General features: G+C 38.8%; 3 protein-coding genes and 2 pseudogenes across 5 annotated transcripts in view; 3 read left to right on the forward strand and 2 right to left on the reverse strand.

The window, feature by feature from the left end:
- Positions 1 to 56: 56 nt before the first annotated feature.
- The window catches only part of LOC110047849 (ATP-dependent DNA helicase PIF1-like), a 39,238-nt pseudogene continuing 22,708 nt past the window's right edge, over positions 57 to 16,586 (forward strand).
- On the reverse strand, positions 2,126 to 13,977 carry LOC110047891 (uncharacterized). Its single transcript, XM_020753641.2, has 7 exons — positions 13,673 to 13,977; positions 13,276 to 13,350; positions 12,809 to 13,181; positions 3,755 to 3,825; positions 3,295 to 3,484; positions 2,921 to 3,043; positions 2,126 to 2,407 (listed from the first exon to the last, which is right to left on the reverse strand). The coding sequence occupies exons 1-7, from the start codon at positions 13,718 to 13,720 to the stop codon at positions 2,334 to 2,336; spliced, it is 954 nt and encodes a 317-aa protein (XP_020609300.2). The 5' UTR covers positions 13,721 to 13,977; the 3' UTR covers positions 2,126 to 2,333.
- LOC149111155 (uncharacterized) lies at positions 4,841 to 6,956 on the forward strand. The gene has a single exon (XM_089291356.1). The coding sequence runs from the start codon at positions 5,136 to 5,138 to the stop codon at positions 6,873 to 6,875; it is 1,740 nt and encodes a 579-aa protein (XP_089147482.1). The 5' UTR covers positions 4,841 to 5,135; the 3' UTR covers positions 6,876 to 6,956.
- On the reverse strand, positions 7,877 to 10,980 carry LOC110051319 (uncharacterized; annotated as a pseudogene). The gene is made up of 5 exons (XR_016207839.1): positions 10,434 to 10,980; positions 10,222 to 10,352; positions 9,591 to 9,908; positions 8,980 to 9,132; positions 7,877 to 8,640 (listed from the first exon to the last, which is right to left on the reverse strand). The product of XR_016207839.1 is annotated as an uncharacterized LOC110051319 (transcript).
- LOC110047846 (uncharacterized) overlaps positions 15,850 to 16,586 on the forward strand; it is a 4,305-nt gene continuing 3,568 nt past the window's right edge. For both annotated transcript variants that reach the window (XM_020753589.2, XM_020753590.2), the window contains exon 1: positions 15,850 to 16,357. In XM_020753589.2, the coding sequence (XP_020609248.2) occupies positions 16,300 to 16,357 (58 nt within the window). In that variant the 5' untranslated portion in view covers positions 15,850 to 16,299. The remainder of the gene's footprint in view (positions 16,358 to 16,586) is intronic.

The raw sequence follows: 16,586 nt of genomic DNA on the forward strand, positions 1-16,586 counted from the left end.
ATAATTATGCAAATAATGCTTTTAATCTTTGTCACACTTGGCATGCATTTGAAATGATTGAGCTCGCATAAATAATGAGGCAAAAAAATGACCAACCATTTACTGAACTTTTGAATAGATCGAGAACTGGATCCCAGACTGATGAAGACATCTGCAGCATTCAGCCAAGATCAATCAGTTCATTAGGCAGCAATTACCCATCAGATGCTCTTCACATATGGGCTGAAAACATCCCAGTAGACCCACACAACAATCCAAAATTAGCACAGATTCCTAAACCTATGTTTACCCTGAAAGCCACAGATCAATATCCTAACAATGTCAACAAACAAGATATTGACAGAGTACTGGCAAGAGGAAGATCTGAAACTGGTAGACTTGATTATGAACTTCATTTAAAAGAAACAGCAAGAGTAATGCTCATAGCTAATATTGACATCTCAGACAGATTGATCAATGGTCAGATTGGTACAGTAGTCAACATATATGTCAATCCAAACATCCAAAGGCCATCAACAATATTCATTAAATTTGATGATGATAAAGCAGGACAAAACATGATTAATAATAGCAATAACCAATATGCTAAAGAACATAAAGAAGTACTTATTGAACCCAATTCTTGCCAAAGATGAAAGTAAGACCTAATAAGCCATCATCACCTGAGACACAAGGAATACAGTTTCCAATTACATTAGCATGGGCTTGCACTGTCCACAAAGTGCAAGGACTGACAATGGATAGAATAGTAATAAGCTTTCATCTTAACATACAAAGAAGTTTTAACCATGGTCAAATATATGTTGCAATAAGTTGCGCTAAAACATTACAAGGTATTTACACACTTGGAAAAATTGAACACAAGCATGTTAGAGCAAATCCTGAAGTACGGGAAGAATATGAAAGATTAAGAAATGTAGAAGCGATCACCATGCATGATCAACAAATGCACCAAAATGATCTGACACCGTTAGTTATCAGCCTTCTTAATATCAGATCTCTTAATAAACAGTGTTGACATTACGTTTGATTCTTTAATTTGTAATGGTGACATTATAGCTTTTACAGAGACAACTTCTACCCAACTTAAATGGTAATCAAATAAGAGAAAATTTACAACCATTTACCCTTATGAAAATATGGTCTATTTTAAATCTATTTTATACCTATTTTATTTCTATCTTTTTTGTATTTTTTCCCTATTTTTAAGGACTATTTTAAAGGAACTTTTTATCTATTTTAAACCTATTATTTTGAAACAAAAAATAGCGAAAAATAGTCCAGATCTGTGTACTCAAAGATTCTGTAAATTAGCTTTAAAATAGCTTTAAAATAGTGTAAAAATAGTCTAAAATGTGTATGCAACCTGATGAGAAAATAGTGTTAAAATAGTATGAATAGGACAAGCTAAAAATAAAATAGGTTGAAAATAGCCTTAAAACAGAAATAAAACAGGGATAAAATTGGGATATAATAAGAAAAAACCTTGGACGATAGGCTGAAACTAGTCTTAAAATAGACATAAAATATGAATAAAATCGGAATAAGTTGGACCATTAGCTGAAAATAGCCTTAAAATAGACATAAAACAGGAATAAAATTGGGATAAATAAGAAAAAACCTTGGGCAATAGGCTGAAAATAGCCTTAAAATAGACATAAAACAGGGATAAAATAGTTTCAGAATAGGTGCCCTATTTTAAAACTAGTTTATCCACAGAAAAAACAGGTTTAAAATAGACATAAAATATGAATAAAATTGGGATAAGTAGGGAAAAACCTTGGACCATAAGCTGAAAATAGTCTTAAAATAGACATAAAACAGGAATAAAATTGAGACATATAAGAAAAATCCTTGGACAGTAGGCTGAAAATAGCCTTAAAATAAACATAAAACAGGGATAAAATAGTTTTAAAATAGGTGCCCTATTTTAAACCTAGTTTATCCAGGGATAAAACAGGTTTAAAATAGGGCACAAGGCCCTATTTTGAAACTGTTTAATGTATGCCATGCAAGGTAAATAGTACTGCCAGTTCATAGATCCACAAATCAAATGGGTACAAAATGGCTTGAAAACAGGTAACATAGTAAAATTATACAAAAAAACCTTCCTGACAGACTAAAGTTTGCTCAAACTGTAGTATTTTACAACTGTGCCTGCCTACGTGACGGGATGGTTTACGAGACATATATTATGGATAATATAAATTTTTCACTCACAGAGACTGTTTCAATTAATTGCACTGTTTTATTTTTTCAATCGTTATGTAAGGCCAAAGTGATAAAAAAGTATAATACAAAGTAAAGTTTAAAAAAAACTCATGATTAGACAGTTAGCTAGCTGCAGTGGCTTTCTCTAGTTCCCCATCCTTTGCCTTTTTGGGGCCGGTGTACGTTTTCCTGTACTCTGAAATAAAAATAGAGCAAAAATTAACAGGCAATATTTCACACACCATGCAATAAATTTATATTTTTATTACCTTTGTGAACAATACCATTTTGCTTTTTGATTTTTGTAAGATTAAGATTGATTGGATGCACAACACTGTATCACTGAAAAGAATGCTTTCACCACATTCCTATTTTGCTTCTGTAAAAACTTAGGGGTATGTAACACTTACACATTATTTATGGCTAAATGATGACTTGTGGTCTGGTAATAAAAAAAACTGATTTGGATACAATTTACACTACACGTATAGTCTAAAGTCCACTAAGGGACAGTCCTGTAAGTGGACACTTCCCGGTTAAAAAGTTTAATAGTTCCCGCCATGCACTTAGCTTACAGAGATGTTAACACCTCAACTAAGGGGTAACTATTTTTGGTTTCAATGCTGCATGCTTACAACAGGTTCATCTTTATGCATATCAGTACTAGGTATGTACCATTTAGCAACATATAAATTTATTTATATCTTACCTACAAAATATCCAGGCTTGGATGAATTAAATTTGATTGAATTTACTTTACATCTTAAGGCTTGTCTGAGCTCTGATTTAGTCACAGGCTTTACTTCCCCAAGTTTTGCAACCATTGCAAAATCTGTTTTAAGAACAAAACTACATTCAATATAATTGTCCAAACAACATTGAACTAGAAGATGACTCTTATTACTCAAAATTCCATGTTCTTACTCTATTCAGTTGTAGCATATTGGTATAACCCCCCCCCCCCCCCCCCAGGAAATTCCAATCCCTTCTGTGGGGGAAGTATGGATATTTTCTGGAACTGCACAGTACTGTTGTATTATTGGAGGCATAGGAACACTGAAAAGTGATTGTTACTACACTTACCAACACAGGCCTCTATGACATCCTTGTCAAGTTCTTTGAATGTCTTAGACAAGAGCTCTTCTCTGCTATAAAAACCACACAGCAGTGACCTCACCAACACTGTCCTGGATTTATTTTCAGCATCTTTAATGGCTGCACCCAATTTGTTAGGGCACATCCAGATGCCTGATCCACTGACAAGTTCTGTAAGCTAATGAAAAAAATGTTTTCAAAATTACTTTTTTTATCTCTGTTTCAATGAAGTTGTTATCACAAGTTACATGTAAATGTAAATAGCAAAGTACATTTTTTTTGGAAAAAATGGGAGGAGTCCACTGGTTGCAGTAAAAAAAAAGGCTGAAAGCAGGTTGAACTATGTCAATTCCTACCTCTTGATTCCTGCCTGTAGAGAGGTACATGCATGTAATTATAGTGTACAGTTAACTATGTGCAATTTTAAAACAAAACATCTTATACATACTCCATCGGCTGTTCCTTTTTCCTTTGTAATTTTTCTCTGGGCATTAATTCCTGTACTTTCTTTTGATTTACCTGTAAAATTAATTATTAGACAAGTGTTAGCATGATGGATTTAAATATTGAGTCAATAAGTTTACATAAAACAAAACAATGGTGTTTTTTACTGATATCAGTCCCAAAATATACAGAGAAACAAATGTTTTTACTGAATGAACTTATGATTTGATTCTTTGATTAAATTGTTCTTAAAGAAATAAGCGTGCAAATCCATAATCCCCATAATTTGTGTTTGGTAATGTATATCAATTGACTGACTGTTTGAAACATATAAAGCAAATGGCAACTTACAATTTGTGACCTTTCACGCGAAAATGTGCATTAACGACTTTCCGTTACACGGGTGAAACGAACGGCCATTGAACGGGTTACAAACGGGTCACCAAGCCGTTTGAAACGGGTTTCAATGAGTGTTCAAATGGGTGATTAAGTATTCCGAACGGGTAGCCTAACCGTTCGAACGGCTCAGAAAAAATTGTGAACGGGTAGCCTAACCGTTCGAACGGCTCAGGAAAAATTGCGAACGGGTAGCCTAACCGTTCGAACGGCTCAGGAAAAACTGCGAACGGGTAGCCTAACCGTTCGAACAGCTCAGGGAAAATTGCGAACAGGTAGCCTAACCGTTCGAACGGCTCGCAAAACATTCCGAACGGGTAACAAAACAAACCGTTCGACCGGCTCATAAAAAATTTCGAACGGCTCATAAAAGACTTTCGAACAGGTGATCTAAACGTTCGAACAGCTCATGAAATCTTCGAACGAGCAGTCACGAGCGGCTTAGAAACTTCATGATTATAATTCGTTTAGTTTATTTCGAATGGTGCCGTGCCGCTACACATCTCACTTAAAATAATTTCGAGCGGATGGCTGTTAATCATTGAAACTGCTCCTGTTACTACTTTATTTCACCACTGAAAGCCAAAGAAAGTAAACCTGAAATGCAGAGAACATTCATAACTGAGTTTGCTGAGGCGGAACTCGAAAGAAAATCAACGGCGAATGCAAACTTGGTAAGTATTTGCAGTGATGTTTTTTCTAGCTTTTTTACAAAAAAAATACCCCAACTTTCTGTTTCTAACAGTTCCCGATACATTTTCAAATTGTATGCTATGCTAACCCTTACTTTTGACTACAACTCAAACGCATTGCCATCAGTTCAGTTCGGCTGCGTGTCTCTACACCGATCTCGATAAATTTGCATACAAGTTACACAACAGTGACAGGTAACGCAACACCAGCCAAACGCATCAATCACTTTGACAGTAGGACGCGTTGTCATAACTACTCTCTAGCAGGAACTATTTTTTACAGTAAAAACCTTCATCATGGCTGAATGCGATCTGCTTGACGTGCTCAAAAGCGAAGAAATCATAGCAAAAGTGACAAAGTTTTTACAAGAAGGATGCGGGTGCTCTCGTGTCACGAAAGGTGGCCAGTGTTGTGAACAGTTTTCGAAGGAAGCTGTTCTTTCCAACTTAAACAATTGCCTGGAACTGTCGCATGGAGAACTCGATCTTGTTATCCTGGCAAACATTCAAGTATGCACGAATAGTGAAATCATTGGCGAAAAAAGGAAACGAAGTTCACGATCCAGTTTCCTTTACCTTAACCGTCCGATCTGCAAGGATATGTTCTTAAGTCTTTACGGAATAAGCTATTCACGATTTCGCCGACTAAAAGAACATTATGAAGAACACGGACTTTCATCGAGGGTTCATGGAAACTACAAGAGACTACCGCACAACACCTTGCCCCAAGCCGTAACCGAGGACGTAAAGAACTTCCTAACTAATTATGCCAAAGAAAACGCTGTTTTACTTCCTGGCAGAATCCCGGGATTTAAAAACGATGACATTTGCCTGCTTTCATCGTCAGAGACAAAAATGAATGTATGGCGTGCATTTAAAACAGTTTGCGAAGAAACGGGCAAGCAAGCTGTTGGCTACACTTCATTTACAAAACTATGGCAGCAGTTTCATCCTGATCTTCTCATCGCTAAGCCCATGACTGACCTCTGTTTAACTTGCCAGCAGAACACTTCGAAACTCCTGCGGTCTGCAAACCTTCCCGATAATGAAAAGTCTCAGTGCATCTTGGCTCAGCAGGAACATTTAAATTGCGTTCAAACAGAAAGGGAATTTTACAGGAACACTTGTACTGAATCAAAGAACATTTTGGAAAGATTAGCAGATACAATCGATTTTGATGAGCAACATGACCCATGCTCAGTCGATACAGTTATCCACTATTCATTTGACTTTGCTCAGCAAATTCACATTCCCAGTAACCCGATGCAGCCGGGACCGATTTACTTTAAAACACCACGCAAATGCGGAATCTTTGGTGTCATGTGCGAAGCAGTACCTCAACAGGTTAACTACCTTATTGACGAGGCAAGTGACGTTGGTAAAGGGGCAAACACCACAATAAGCTATGTTCATCATTACTTCCAGAACCATGGACTTGGCAAGACGTGCGTCCATCTTCATGCTGACAACTGCTCGGGGCAGAATAAAAACAATTGTTTCCTTTGGTACCTGGCATGGAGAGCAATAAATCAGCTTCACGACTCAATCACTTATTCGTTTCTAATTGCTGGACATACGAAGTTTGGCCCGGATCGCTCCTTTGGAATTATCAAGAGATCGTACAAAGTTACTTACATTTCTTCTCTTTATGAATTTGCCGAGATGGTTGAGTCTTCCAGCACTGCGGGAGTAAACAAGGCGCAACTTGTTGGGACACACAATGGAAAAGTTATTGTGCCAGTGTACGATTGGTCAGCGTTCCTAGGACAGTACTTCGTCAAGTTTCCCGGCATAAAAAAGTTCCATCATTGTAGATTTTCAAAAGAGGAACCTGGCAAAATTTACTTCAAAGAGTACAGCACTTCTCCCGAGCGATCTCTTCTGCTGCTGAAACACCCTGCCACCCTACCACCCGCAGTGCTTCCAGCAAAGCTAAACCCCCAAGGATTATCTCAAGAACGGAAGCAGTATCTGCACCGCGAAATTCGCCAGTTCTGCAAACCAGGAACAGAAGATCTGGTTGCACCAGCGCCATGAAACCTCTCGTCAAGCGTTCGACATTGCTCTACAGTTTTACAAAAACGACTCTTTTAGGAGCCACCGCGCCCTGGTTCGTCGAAGTGGACGAGTCCAGGTCGCTAAAAATGGCTCTTTTAGGAGCCGCCAAATCTATAAAAGTCAATGACCAACATGTGTTATCTACTATTAAATAAAGATTATTTCTTTTTTAATTTGTATGCGGGAAAACTTGGTTCTATAATACAACAGTAAAATGATCTCTTTTTAAAGGGGAAAAAATATTTTATCAAAGTTTGAATAGAGTTTATTGTCGTTTAAATGGTCAAGTTAAGTCTTTTTAATGAAAGCGCCGGCGAGTCACGTTTGTTATCTTTTGCAGCGTCAAAATAATTGCTGGGCGAAAAAAGTCTTTAAAAAATTTTTTGTCACTTCTTACCAGCAAGCGTGATAAAAAGAAAAGACATCTGTTTCTACTTGGCGCAATTTGGTGATTTAAACAGTGAAATGTTCTCTATTAAAAGAAAAAAAAGTTTAACAATGTTTTTATGTTGCGCCTTTTACTAAAGTCACTTTTTTTGCTGGCAAAAGTTTTGTCTTTCGGTACGCGCTGGCGAGTCAGTGTGCTTTGTCTTTTTGAAGTGTCACTTCTCACTGGCAAGCATGGAAACAAAGAAAAGAAAAGACATCTCTGTTTCTACTTGGCGCAATTTGGTGATTTAAACAGTGAAATGTTCTCTATTAAAAGAAAAAAAAGTTTAACAATGTTTTTATGTTGCGCCTTTTACTAAAGTCACTTTTTTTGCTGGCAAAAGTTTTGTCTTTCGGTACGCGCTGGCGAGTCAGTGTGCTTTGTCTTTTTGAAGTGTCACTTCTCACTGGCAAGCATGGAAACAAAGAAAAGAAAAGACATCTCTGTTTCTACTTGGCGCAATTTGGTGATTTAAACAGTGAAATGTTCTCTATTAAAAGAAAAAAAAGTTTAACAATGTTTTTATGTTGCGCCTTTTACCGAAGTCCCATTTTTGCTGGCAAAAGTTTTGTCTTTCGGTACGCGCTGGTGAGTCGGTGTGCATTGTCTTTTTGAAGTGTCACTTCTTACCGGCACAGGCAAGAGTCAATTACAAAATTAATGTTTATTGTACTACTGACAATTCTCCTTTCTATACAGATGACACCGTTAATAAATAAACAGCTAGCTAGTTACAAAAATATTCTTAAGCTACGGTTTATTAAAAGAATGATTACGATAAACAATCAGCTGAGTCTTTTGGGGTAAACTTGCAGATAGCGCGACACTTAGAATTAATTTTGCTTTTAATATACCTCCATACTTTCTCCTTATCCTCGTTGGCGCCAGCTGGAAACTTAGTGAAAACTAACACTTTAAGTGAATTGAGTTTGGCGCTGTCTAGACACTTTTTTCCATAAGTACCATCAGTGTTGCTGTTCGCTAGTTCCTTGCTGGTGAAAAAAGACTGCAGGAGCTTCAGCGCACAGAGGTGCCGTTCACTTTCTCGTCCCAGGGCCTGCTGGACTGCTTTTATTTTCGTGGGCGTCACACACGTACCAATTAGTTCCTCACCGACTTCCTGCGCAGAAGTTGCCACTCTGGTAGGTTGCACAACCTGACTGATCTCGGCTGGTTGGACTTCCTCGCAAAGCCTTCCAGTGTGTCAGTATCAATGGTGCTTAGTTCCCTGATGTCTGCAGGTGGCTCATTTTCGTCTAACTCTGGGATGTCAGTGGCAAAGCTGTTATCTGTGACTGTGGCATCGAGGTCGAGCTGCAAGGAAAAAAAATAGAGCAACGTTTTTTATTTGTCTGCTCACCGATTTCTCCTGTTGATAGGTCATTAGCGTGACCATACTTAATTTTTCTGAAATATGATCACTGCTTAGAATCAAACATTACCATATTTTTTTTAGCCTGTTACGTTATAGAGAGACGCTCTTTGGGCTCGTCACGCTAATTTTTCTAGTCATTTGTAAAAAAGTTCAATCGAAGGCGGAAATCAGCCCGCTTTCGCAGCTTAAGTGAAAATGAGAAAACCCTCTTTGTTTGAATTGTATCACTAGAAACTCTCAGGCTGAAATCTAGGGGCAGTCTTACAAAAATTTCTTACCCTTGAAAAATGAGTAAGGGATTGTCCTTCCAGTGACTCCAGGCGTCCTTCGATGTTTGATAGTGCAGCGCTCACGTTGTTTTCCAAGGCAGACATCTTGTTCATCAGTTTGTGTTCCATTCCTGACAGGGATGTTTCAAATTTCTCCATCATCTACAAGAGTTAACGGAAATTCGGGTCAGCTGACAGATTCAGGACATAGAGTGCTTTTAAATTAGCTTTTTGTGACCTTAGAGAATATGAAAAAGCATACGTTTCGAGTGTTAAACCTTCAGTTGGAGCAAAGCAGAAGGGCCAACACTCAAAACGCTAGCTTTTCAAATTCGATACGGCCGTCTATTAGCCTCCATTTATGTTTAGCGATGTTGTGGTTTCTAATCAAATAAGTGTTTCAACAGCAATTTGTAATCTCCATGTACAGTAAAATAGTACGGTTTAAAGAAAATTGCCCAGATTTTCAATTTGTCATTGGCGATCCATGATTTTCTAAATCCTGAAGTAGTCCACTTAACTAATATTTTAAATTTTCCCAATTGCAAAATAGTGATGTTATAGAGTGTTGTGTCTTTGTTTCGAGAGAGAGCGGACCTGACCACAGGTTAATGCATTACCTTAACAACGTTTTCTTGCATTTGCATCTGGCAGGAGAGAATTTTAGTGTTTGCTTCTTCCATGGCATCTACCATATTCATTAACTGACGACACTCCTCTGTCTTGGCAGCGAGCTGCTGGCGGAGTATAGTGACAACATCGTCTTGTAGGGAGGAACTTGTCACCGTCACAGATGCTGCACTTTCTGCTACCTTGGCCCTCTTGGATTCTCAGACTTTTTGCCACTCGTGCTGCCGCTGCTTCTGGCCGACCAAGAACTGCTCGTACGGGTGGTCACTCGGGTTTGCTTCGGTCTCGGGACATTGCACTTCAGCAGTCTAAGTCAAACAAAATCACATGATTACCTTTTGATCAGAGCAAAAATTCCTTCGCGCAATTAACAACAACACTTCGGAGCTACACACGGTAACGGTTGAGCAACAACAGTACAAAACAGAGCGCAAAATCCTTCACAAAATTAACAACATTTTGGAGTTATGCAAGGTAAGGGTCGAGTGACAATATTACGAAGATTTAATTGGTGTAACGAGTAAATGGTAAATTTGAGTCAATCGCCAATAAAAGAAGTTCCCCAGAACTTAGATTAGGAAGTTAAGCGAGCCCAAAGAAATAGTCGACCTAACTGATTACCTTACTTCGGGCACCTTTTTTTCTTGGTGGCTCTGTGGTTTCTCGGATTTGTTCTGTCGCTGCTGGAAAATTCTTCTTGTACCATTCCAGGTCTTTCTCAGCTAACATTTTCTCGTCATCTGTAACATGGACGTGACATTACGGACTTGGTGTTACAAAAAATCATAACTGTATCCCAAATTGCTATTGCTTATGAGAAAGGATCACCTAACTAAAAGATATAGACTTCAAAACATACAATTGACACTTACCGCTTACAGCAAGGATCTCCGCTTGCACTTTCTTTCCCCCCCAGTTAACCTGGACAGACTGTCCCTCCACTAAATCGAGGTCTTTCTCGACGATGAAACAAGTTGACGCGATACCTGTTTTGCGTTCTTCAGGGAAAAGAAAAAGTGCTTTTGAAACACGTTTACTTGTTTGCTTGCACAACTGTCTTAGAGACATTCTGCGACTGTTGAGATTGAAAACTGTGGAGGCTACTCGCTAACACATGTGACTACTTTACTTTGATAACAGAGCCTATTTTTTATGTTACACTAAAGGTCGCGCGGATTGAAAATCCATTGTTTTCATTGGATAAATGAAGTGTAAGTGTTTTTATTGGTCCGCCGGAACTTGTGCGTGTTTGCATAATAAACAACTACTGACTGATTTAAAACAACAATACAGCTGTCAGAAGGCGTCATTTACATGGACTCCAGGCGTCTGGGTAGTTCTTTACCTGGTATAAAGGGAGAGAAGTCGAAAAAATTGTTCTTCGCCTTTGCAAAATAATAATTGTCCAATGTAACTGTAACTGACTCGCTGATTCGTTCTCGGCGAGAGATTCTTGCGCAGATAGAAAAAGCTGGATTCTTTTATACACGGTCGTTTATGGGAGTCTTTGTCAATTCTTTGTCTTTCAGTACAGCCCAAAAATAATGCACGCGCAAGAACTTCTTTTTGCGTCCGCAAGCGGGCAACTTCAGATTTAACCTACCGTCCGAACCGCCTAAGAAGTAACGGATGATTGCAGCCGTTCGAACGGCCAAAGAAAAAGTAAAGTACGGATGCGCATTTGATGAAACTTCGAATTCTTTGATCGGCGTGAGCTGCTGTTTGCATGTTCTACAAAGTGTTTATATCTATCAAAACATAAACAAATTTAGCCGAAGATGATTCTCACCACTTCGTCTACTGTTTACTACACTGTTTACAATTATTATTATTATTATGATGTGTCCCGGAGTCCCAGACCCGCGGCGTGAAATGAGCTTGTTTGAAATGGCTTTTTCTCTCCGGAATGTTCCTTGTGGCAAAGGCTAAAAATACATCGTATTTACTGGGAAGTGTAACCCAAATTTTACAACAAGCAAGCTTCTCAGTCGACGGAAACAAGCACAGGACTTTGCATGCATGACAAAAGCGTGACTCAGTTTTCACGCATTGTTAATGTTTGAAACTTAATGCAAATTCAGGGCGTCACAACAACATGATTGTTATCTTACCTGCTCAGTGCATGCTGCCATCTTACAGATTTCATTCAGTGGATTCTCTTCGAAATAAGAGGAATGCACAAGGCAGACTCATGAGATTTCGGTGTCCAGAAAATCATTTACAATGTATGTGCTTATCACAACCATAGTTATACCGGTAACGTTTATTTTACCGCATTGTAAACAGGGTAGAATTTAAGAAGTTCGCTTCTATAGGCGACTTTCAAGTTTCCTTGACTACCGTATGTTTAGAAACGCAAAATATATTTTCTGCAAGAGCTCTTCGCCTGCGATAATAACTTTGCGAGAAGTTTTTAAAATTTACAACATCGTAGTTCTCATTTGTTTACACAAGCAGCGGTTCAGTGTGAGCTTTGAACGAAAGTTGTCTTCGCTCACAGATCACGCAAGAAAATGAAAACAGCACTTCTGAATCGGCATTCGGAAGCAAAAACCGTTGGATCCCAGGCTAACTACACCGTAGCTCGATTTTTCTGCGTGGACTGTTTCTTCATGAGCTTCATTATTTGGAGATATTTTGTGATTGTCGCGTAATCTGCTAGCAGACTGTTCAAGTGATCGAAGGGCTTTTTTCCTCAGGTGACATGAACACGCGAGTACCCGAACAGGTTAAGACAACCGCTCGTATGCCTAGATATTTTTATTCCTGAATGGATGATCAAAGCCGTTCAACGTTTTACTGAAGTTGTTTGAACAGATGGATGTTCCAGCGAACGGGTGAGCAAGTCGTTCGAACGGTTGGACGTTTTTATCAAACAGGTGAGCAAGTCGTTCGAATGGTTGGATGTTTTTAACAAACAGGTGGGCAAGTCGTTCGAACGGCTGGACGTTTTTATCGAACGGGTGAGCAAGTCGTTCGAACAGCTGGACATTTCTACCAAACGGGTGAGCAAGCCGTTCGAACGGATGCAAATTTTTTTGAATGGATGACCCAGGTCGTTCGAACGAATGCAAATTTCTTTCAAACGGCTTCTAAACGGAATTCCGTTCGAAAAAGGAAAGTCGTTATAGCACGTTTTTGCGTGAAAGGTCACATTTTATTGCTTACACAGTGTATTAACACTGCATGCTGCCTATTTATTACTTACAGAGCTCCTCTTTCAACATAAGCACCTCTTCTTTAAGCTGGAGTATTTCATCATCTTTCTTCTGTTTTTCTTCTTTGCACCAAACATTTATACATTTTAGAGGTGGGTGTACTGTCTTTGGTCTTTTCCCTCCAAAGTGGGGATGCTGTAATTGGTTTCCCTGTTGTGGGGTAGGAATAACCATTAAGGAGTTTTCACTGTCATCGTCTGACCAATCAGACTCGGATGAGCCATCCACATTCACTCTTTCAGATCTGCTGCCTGGTGTTGCTACTAGAATGGACTCCTCAATGTCATTCAGCTTCCGACAAAGAAGTGACAGCTCTTCCTTCTTCTCCTCTGTAGTTTTACGCTTCTTCGCAGGTGTGGTTTTCTTGGCGGAAAAAGTGACATTGAAGGGTTAGTTAGGATTTAAAACACTAAAATTACATTAAGTACCGCACAAAGAATAAAGCATGAACACAAACCTTGTTTCCCTGATTTCCTCTTTTTGCCCTTTTGCTTTCTACGTTGTGAATTAGTGTTCTCAGCTGGTGCATGTTCTGTTCTCGATCAAGAGAAAATTATTGCTTTGATGAGTGAAACAAAATAAATGTCAGTCATTCTTATTAAAACTGGAAAAAATTATGTAGTGTGGCTTTTAAGTTTGTAACAGGTTTAAAGTGGCTTGTTTAAACCATTGACATAGCCATTTCTGGTTAAAACTGATCAATTGTTGCTTTAATGCACAAAGGGTTCCAGGCACTTTTCTTGAACGGGTCATAATACTGTATCTTATCATTTTGGCCATATGAGTAATGGCCATATGAGTAAATTGCCACAATGCCTCGCAATTACAGTAAAAGGTCAAAATTTAATTCTCACCCGCTGAATCACTTGAATCCTCTGGCTGATCAGTTGTTGAAATGTCATAATCAGCAAACAACTTCTTATTGGTTTTCCTCTTCCTTTTAGCACATCCAGTGCTCTGCTTTTTGGCACTGACTGATTGATCAGGGGTTATGCTCTTGCAGTTTTTATCTGCTTCACCCTTACTACCTTTTTATAAGAACAATACAAAAAGAAGCCTTCACAATGGGCAGCATACTTTCCGTGCACACTACATGAAGTATATGCATGATGAAATTTTACGTTCCGCAAACTGGTAGACGCTTGAACACTTTGGATGAAATCACTGTGAAAATTAATACAGCGTAAGAAGACCAACAAGGAAAGGGAACAATGCTATTTGGAGATAGATTAAATAGAAAGTTCAACCTGAAAAAGGTGGTTGCCCAGTCGAGTCGATCGGTAAAGCGGAAGACACTCAGCGGCATGACGAACCTTGGGTAAAAACTTTCGCTGGCCATTCTACCTTGTTATTAACAACTGGTATTTCAAAGTATCAAAACCTACCAGTCATAGTAAGAATTGTGCCGAGTAACCGGTTTCCGAGTATTTGAGTTTTTGCGATCGTAGGAGATTATACTAAACTTACCATGAACAGATAAAATTTTCCCCGTCCAAAGGTCATTCTTGTACTGCATAGAGACTTCAGTTCCAACTTGGGCCGATCCTTTGAAAATCAACTTCTTCACTGAAATCGCCTCCTCCAATTCATTTTCAAAAGCCTCCTCTCCTTTCTTTTTCCAAGCAACTACAACATGGCTTGCCGACTTTGATGATGACATACTGAAACAGCCGTGCAAGAGAATCAACGTATATTCCACAGCTAGCTATGATCATAGTGCAAACTAAATACGCATATCGTATTTTGGACCATCGTCCGTCAAACTTAAATTTTAACAACTTATGCTTTACAATTGCAAGCAATTTTAAACTTGTTTCGGTGTTAAGCTGTGCAACAAACGAACAAAGCAAATCTGTGTTTGATTGTTTCGGCCTTTTCACACCTCGTAAGATCTCTGGAAAAACTTTGGTCAGAAGCTAGATACTGATCGCTGTTTATGCTCTAAAGTTAAACCTATCTTTGAGCAACAGCTTGAAACTGCGGCCGATTCAAACAGTTCTATCATTCGAGCGGCTTGCGGCTTTTCCATGAAACAGATTCTCGTCTCAATTAATTGCCTTAATTTCTCTCTTTGATTTTTCCACCAAAAGACGAAAGATCGAGGTCAAATCACACCAGATCATGTCAAAGGACAACAAAAGACGGACTGGAGAAATCAGTATCGAGTGAAACATTTCACTTTTCAAAACAAAATACAACATTCACAGGGTATTGGGCCACTGCGACTTTTTTTTTTAATCCTAACATCTAAGAAAGGCTGTTTGCTGTCTTGCGCGCCTTGTCAGTTGTCACAACTCCTTTCTGGTGGTCTGGAAACAGGATGCTACCAAACCAGTGAAGCGCCAGAGAACAGAAGTTCATTTACAGTGTAACTCAAAGTTTTGTAAGGGCTATAAAGAAGTCCCAGGACTATTAGCTTCCCACGATCAGTATGTCGGCTTGTTAATTTTCACACTTTTGGTCAAGAGAATTCATAAGGTCAGGATATGTGTAGTTTTGACAAAAACATATCAGTGATAGTAAATTCACTGGAATTTACAACCAAAGTGAATGTGCACTAGCGGTTTAAGCCCAGTTAACTTTTACTTGAGAGGTTAGACTATTTTTTAAAGACTAATCTAGAACTTGCGATCATTTCTGTAGCTGATAATGTGGCGGGATCATTTACAAAGCTAATAAAGCTACAGCATTGACTAGTGCACAGTTTCTCGGCTGCTAATCGACTATCATTTTCAACGGTTGTTATAACCAACGTTTATAACATGTATTCCGTAATCACATTCGTAATATCAACTTAAGATTTGTTACAGAATACGTGGTCAGTTTGTGATCAATTCCCCCTTGGAGGCCGGAAACTTTGTGCGCGCTACAAACCACCACAGACATCAGTTATTTCGCATAGGTCCAAATCTCTAAGGATCATCGATACATAGCTTTCACAATCATCGAATCATAGTAATGCTTTTACGGATTAAGGTATGATCTTACCTGATACGTAGTAGACTTGAAAGGTTGACGTTGATGAAAATGAAGACAGAAGACTGAGAAGATTTGGTAAGAACGGTAGTTGAATTGATCGTTCAATTGACCGCGTGGTAGCCTAGTTCTGAGGATTGCCATTGTTCTCTTCCCGCCACAAATTTCAAGCTGCTTATTGGTTCAAAGATTCGTATCCAGTTTTTGTCAGTCACATTCTGGACTTGGTTGCTATGCTGTTTGCGGGTCTGCGTTTTTTCTAAAAGCGTGGACACGGAACGATTCTGGCTACAAAAAGTGGAGATTTCAAGCTTAAGGTGAGCCTTCGCGTTCAACTCTTTGGCGAAGAAAGAAACTTAAACAAAAAATTCAAAGCAACGAAGAAGAGGAGTTGTGTGACAATGAAATATTACAACAACAACAGGATTCCCAAGATCAAGATGCATGTAAACATGGACGCGGCACCACATCAAAGCTACAAAGCGGCACAGAAGTTGGTGAAATAATGCAGGCGATTCAAAGTGACAGAAGTTTTTCTAGCTTCTCGGACCACTTTTGTCTTAGTAAGCGTCATTTTTATTCTTTTCAGTCATGAGCAGAGCATAAATATTTTTGCGCAATTTTCATGCCATATGCATGCCAGCTTGTTGATTGAGCCTTTAGCTAGAGGAAATATCCCCATGTGGAGTTTTTTTTTATAGTCACAAAGGGCCTTGAATGTATTCCTGAGTTAGAAATTAGAAGTTAGAATTGTGGCAATACGATTTGTGTCAAAACATCGTGTTAAGTTCC

Source organism: Orbicella faveolata, unplaced genomic scaffold, assembly GCF_042242905.1.
Source record: "Orbicella faveolata isolate gen_17 unplaced genomic scaffold, um_ofav_v1 contig_24, whole genome shotgun sequence".
NCBI classification, from domain to species: domain Eukaryota; kingdom Metazoa; phylum Cnidaria; class Anthozoa; order Scleractinia; family Merulinidae; genus Orbicella; species Orbicella faveolata.

What these genes read in the sequence shown, in the direction of transcription:
- LOC149111155 (XM_089291356.1), top strand. Translation starts at nt 5,136, where the DNA reads ATGGCTGAATGCGATCTGCTTGACGTGCTCAAAAGCGAAGAAATCATA.
- LOC110047891 (XM_020753641.2), bottom strand. Translation starts at nt 13,720, where the DNA reads ATGACATTTCAACAACTGATCAGCCAGAGGATTCAAGTGATTCAGCGG. An exon ending in TATGTTGAAAGAGGAGCTCT is followed by an intron (nt 3,826 to 12,808) that starts GTAAGTAATAAA and finishes TTAATTTTACAG; the next exon opens with GTAAATCAAAAGAAAGTACA. An exon ending in TGTCATAGAGGCCTGTGTTG is followed by an intron (nt 3,044 to 3,294) that starts GTAAGTGTAGTA and finishes TTCTTAAAACAG; the next exon opens with ATTTTGCAATGGTTGCAAAA.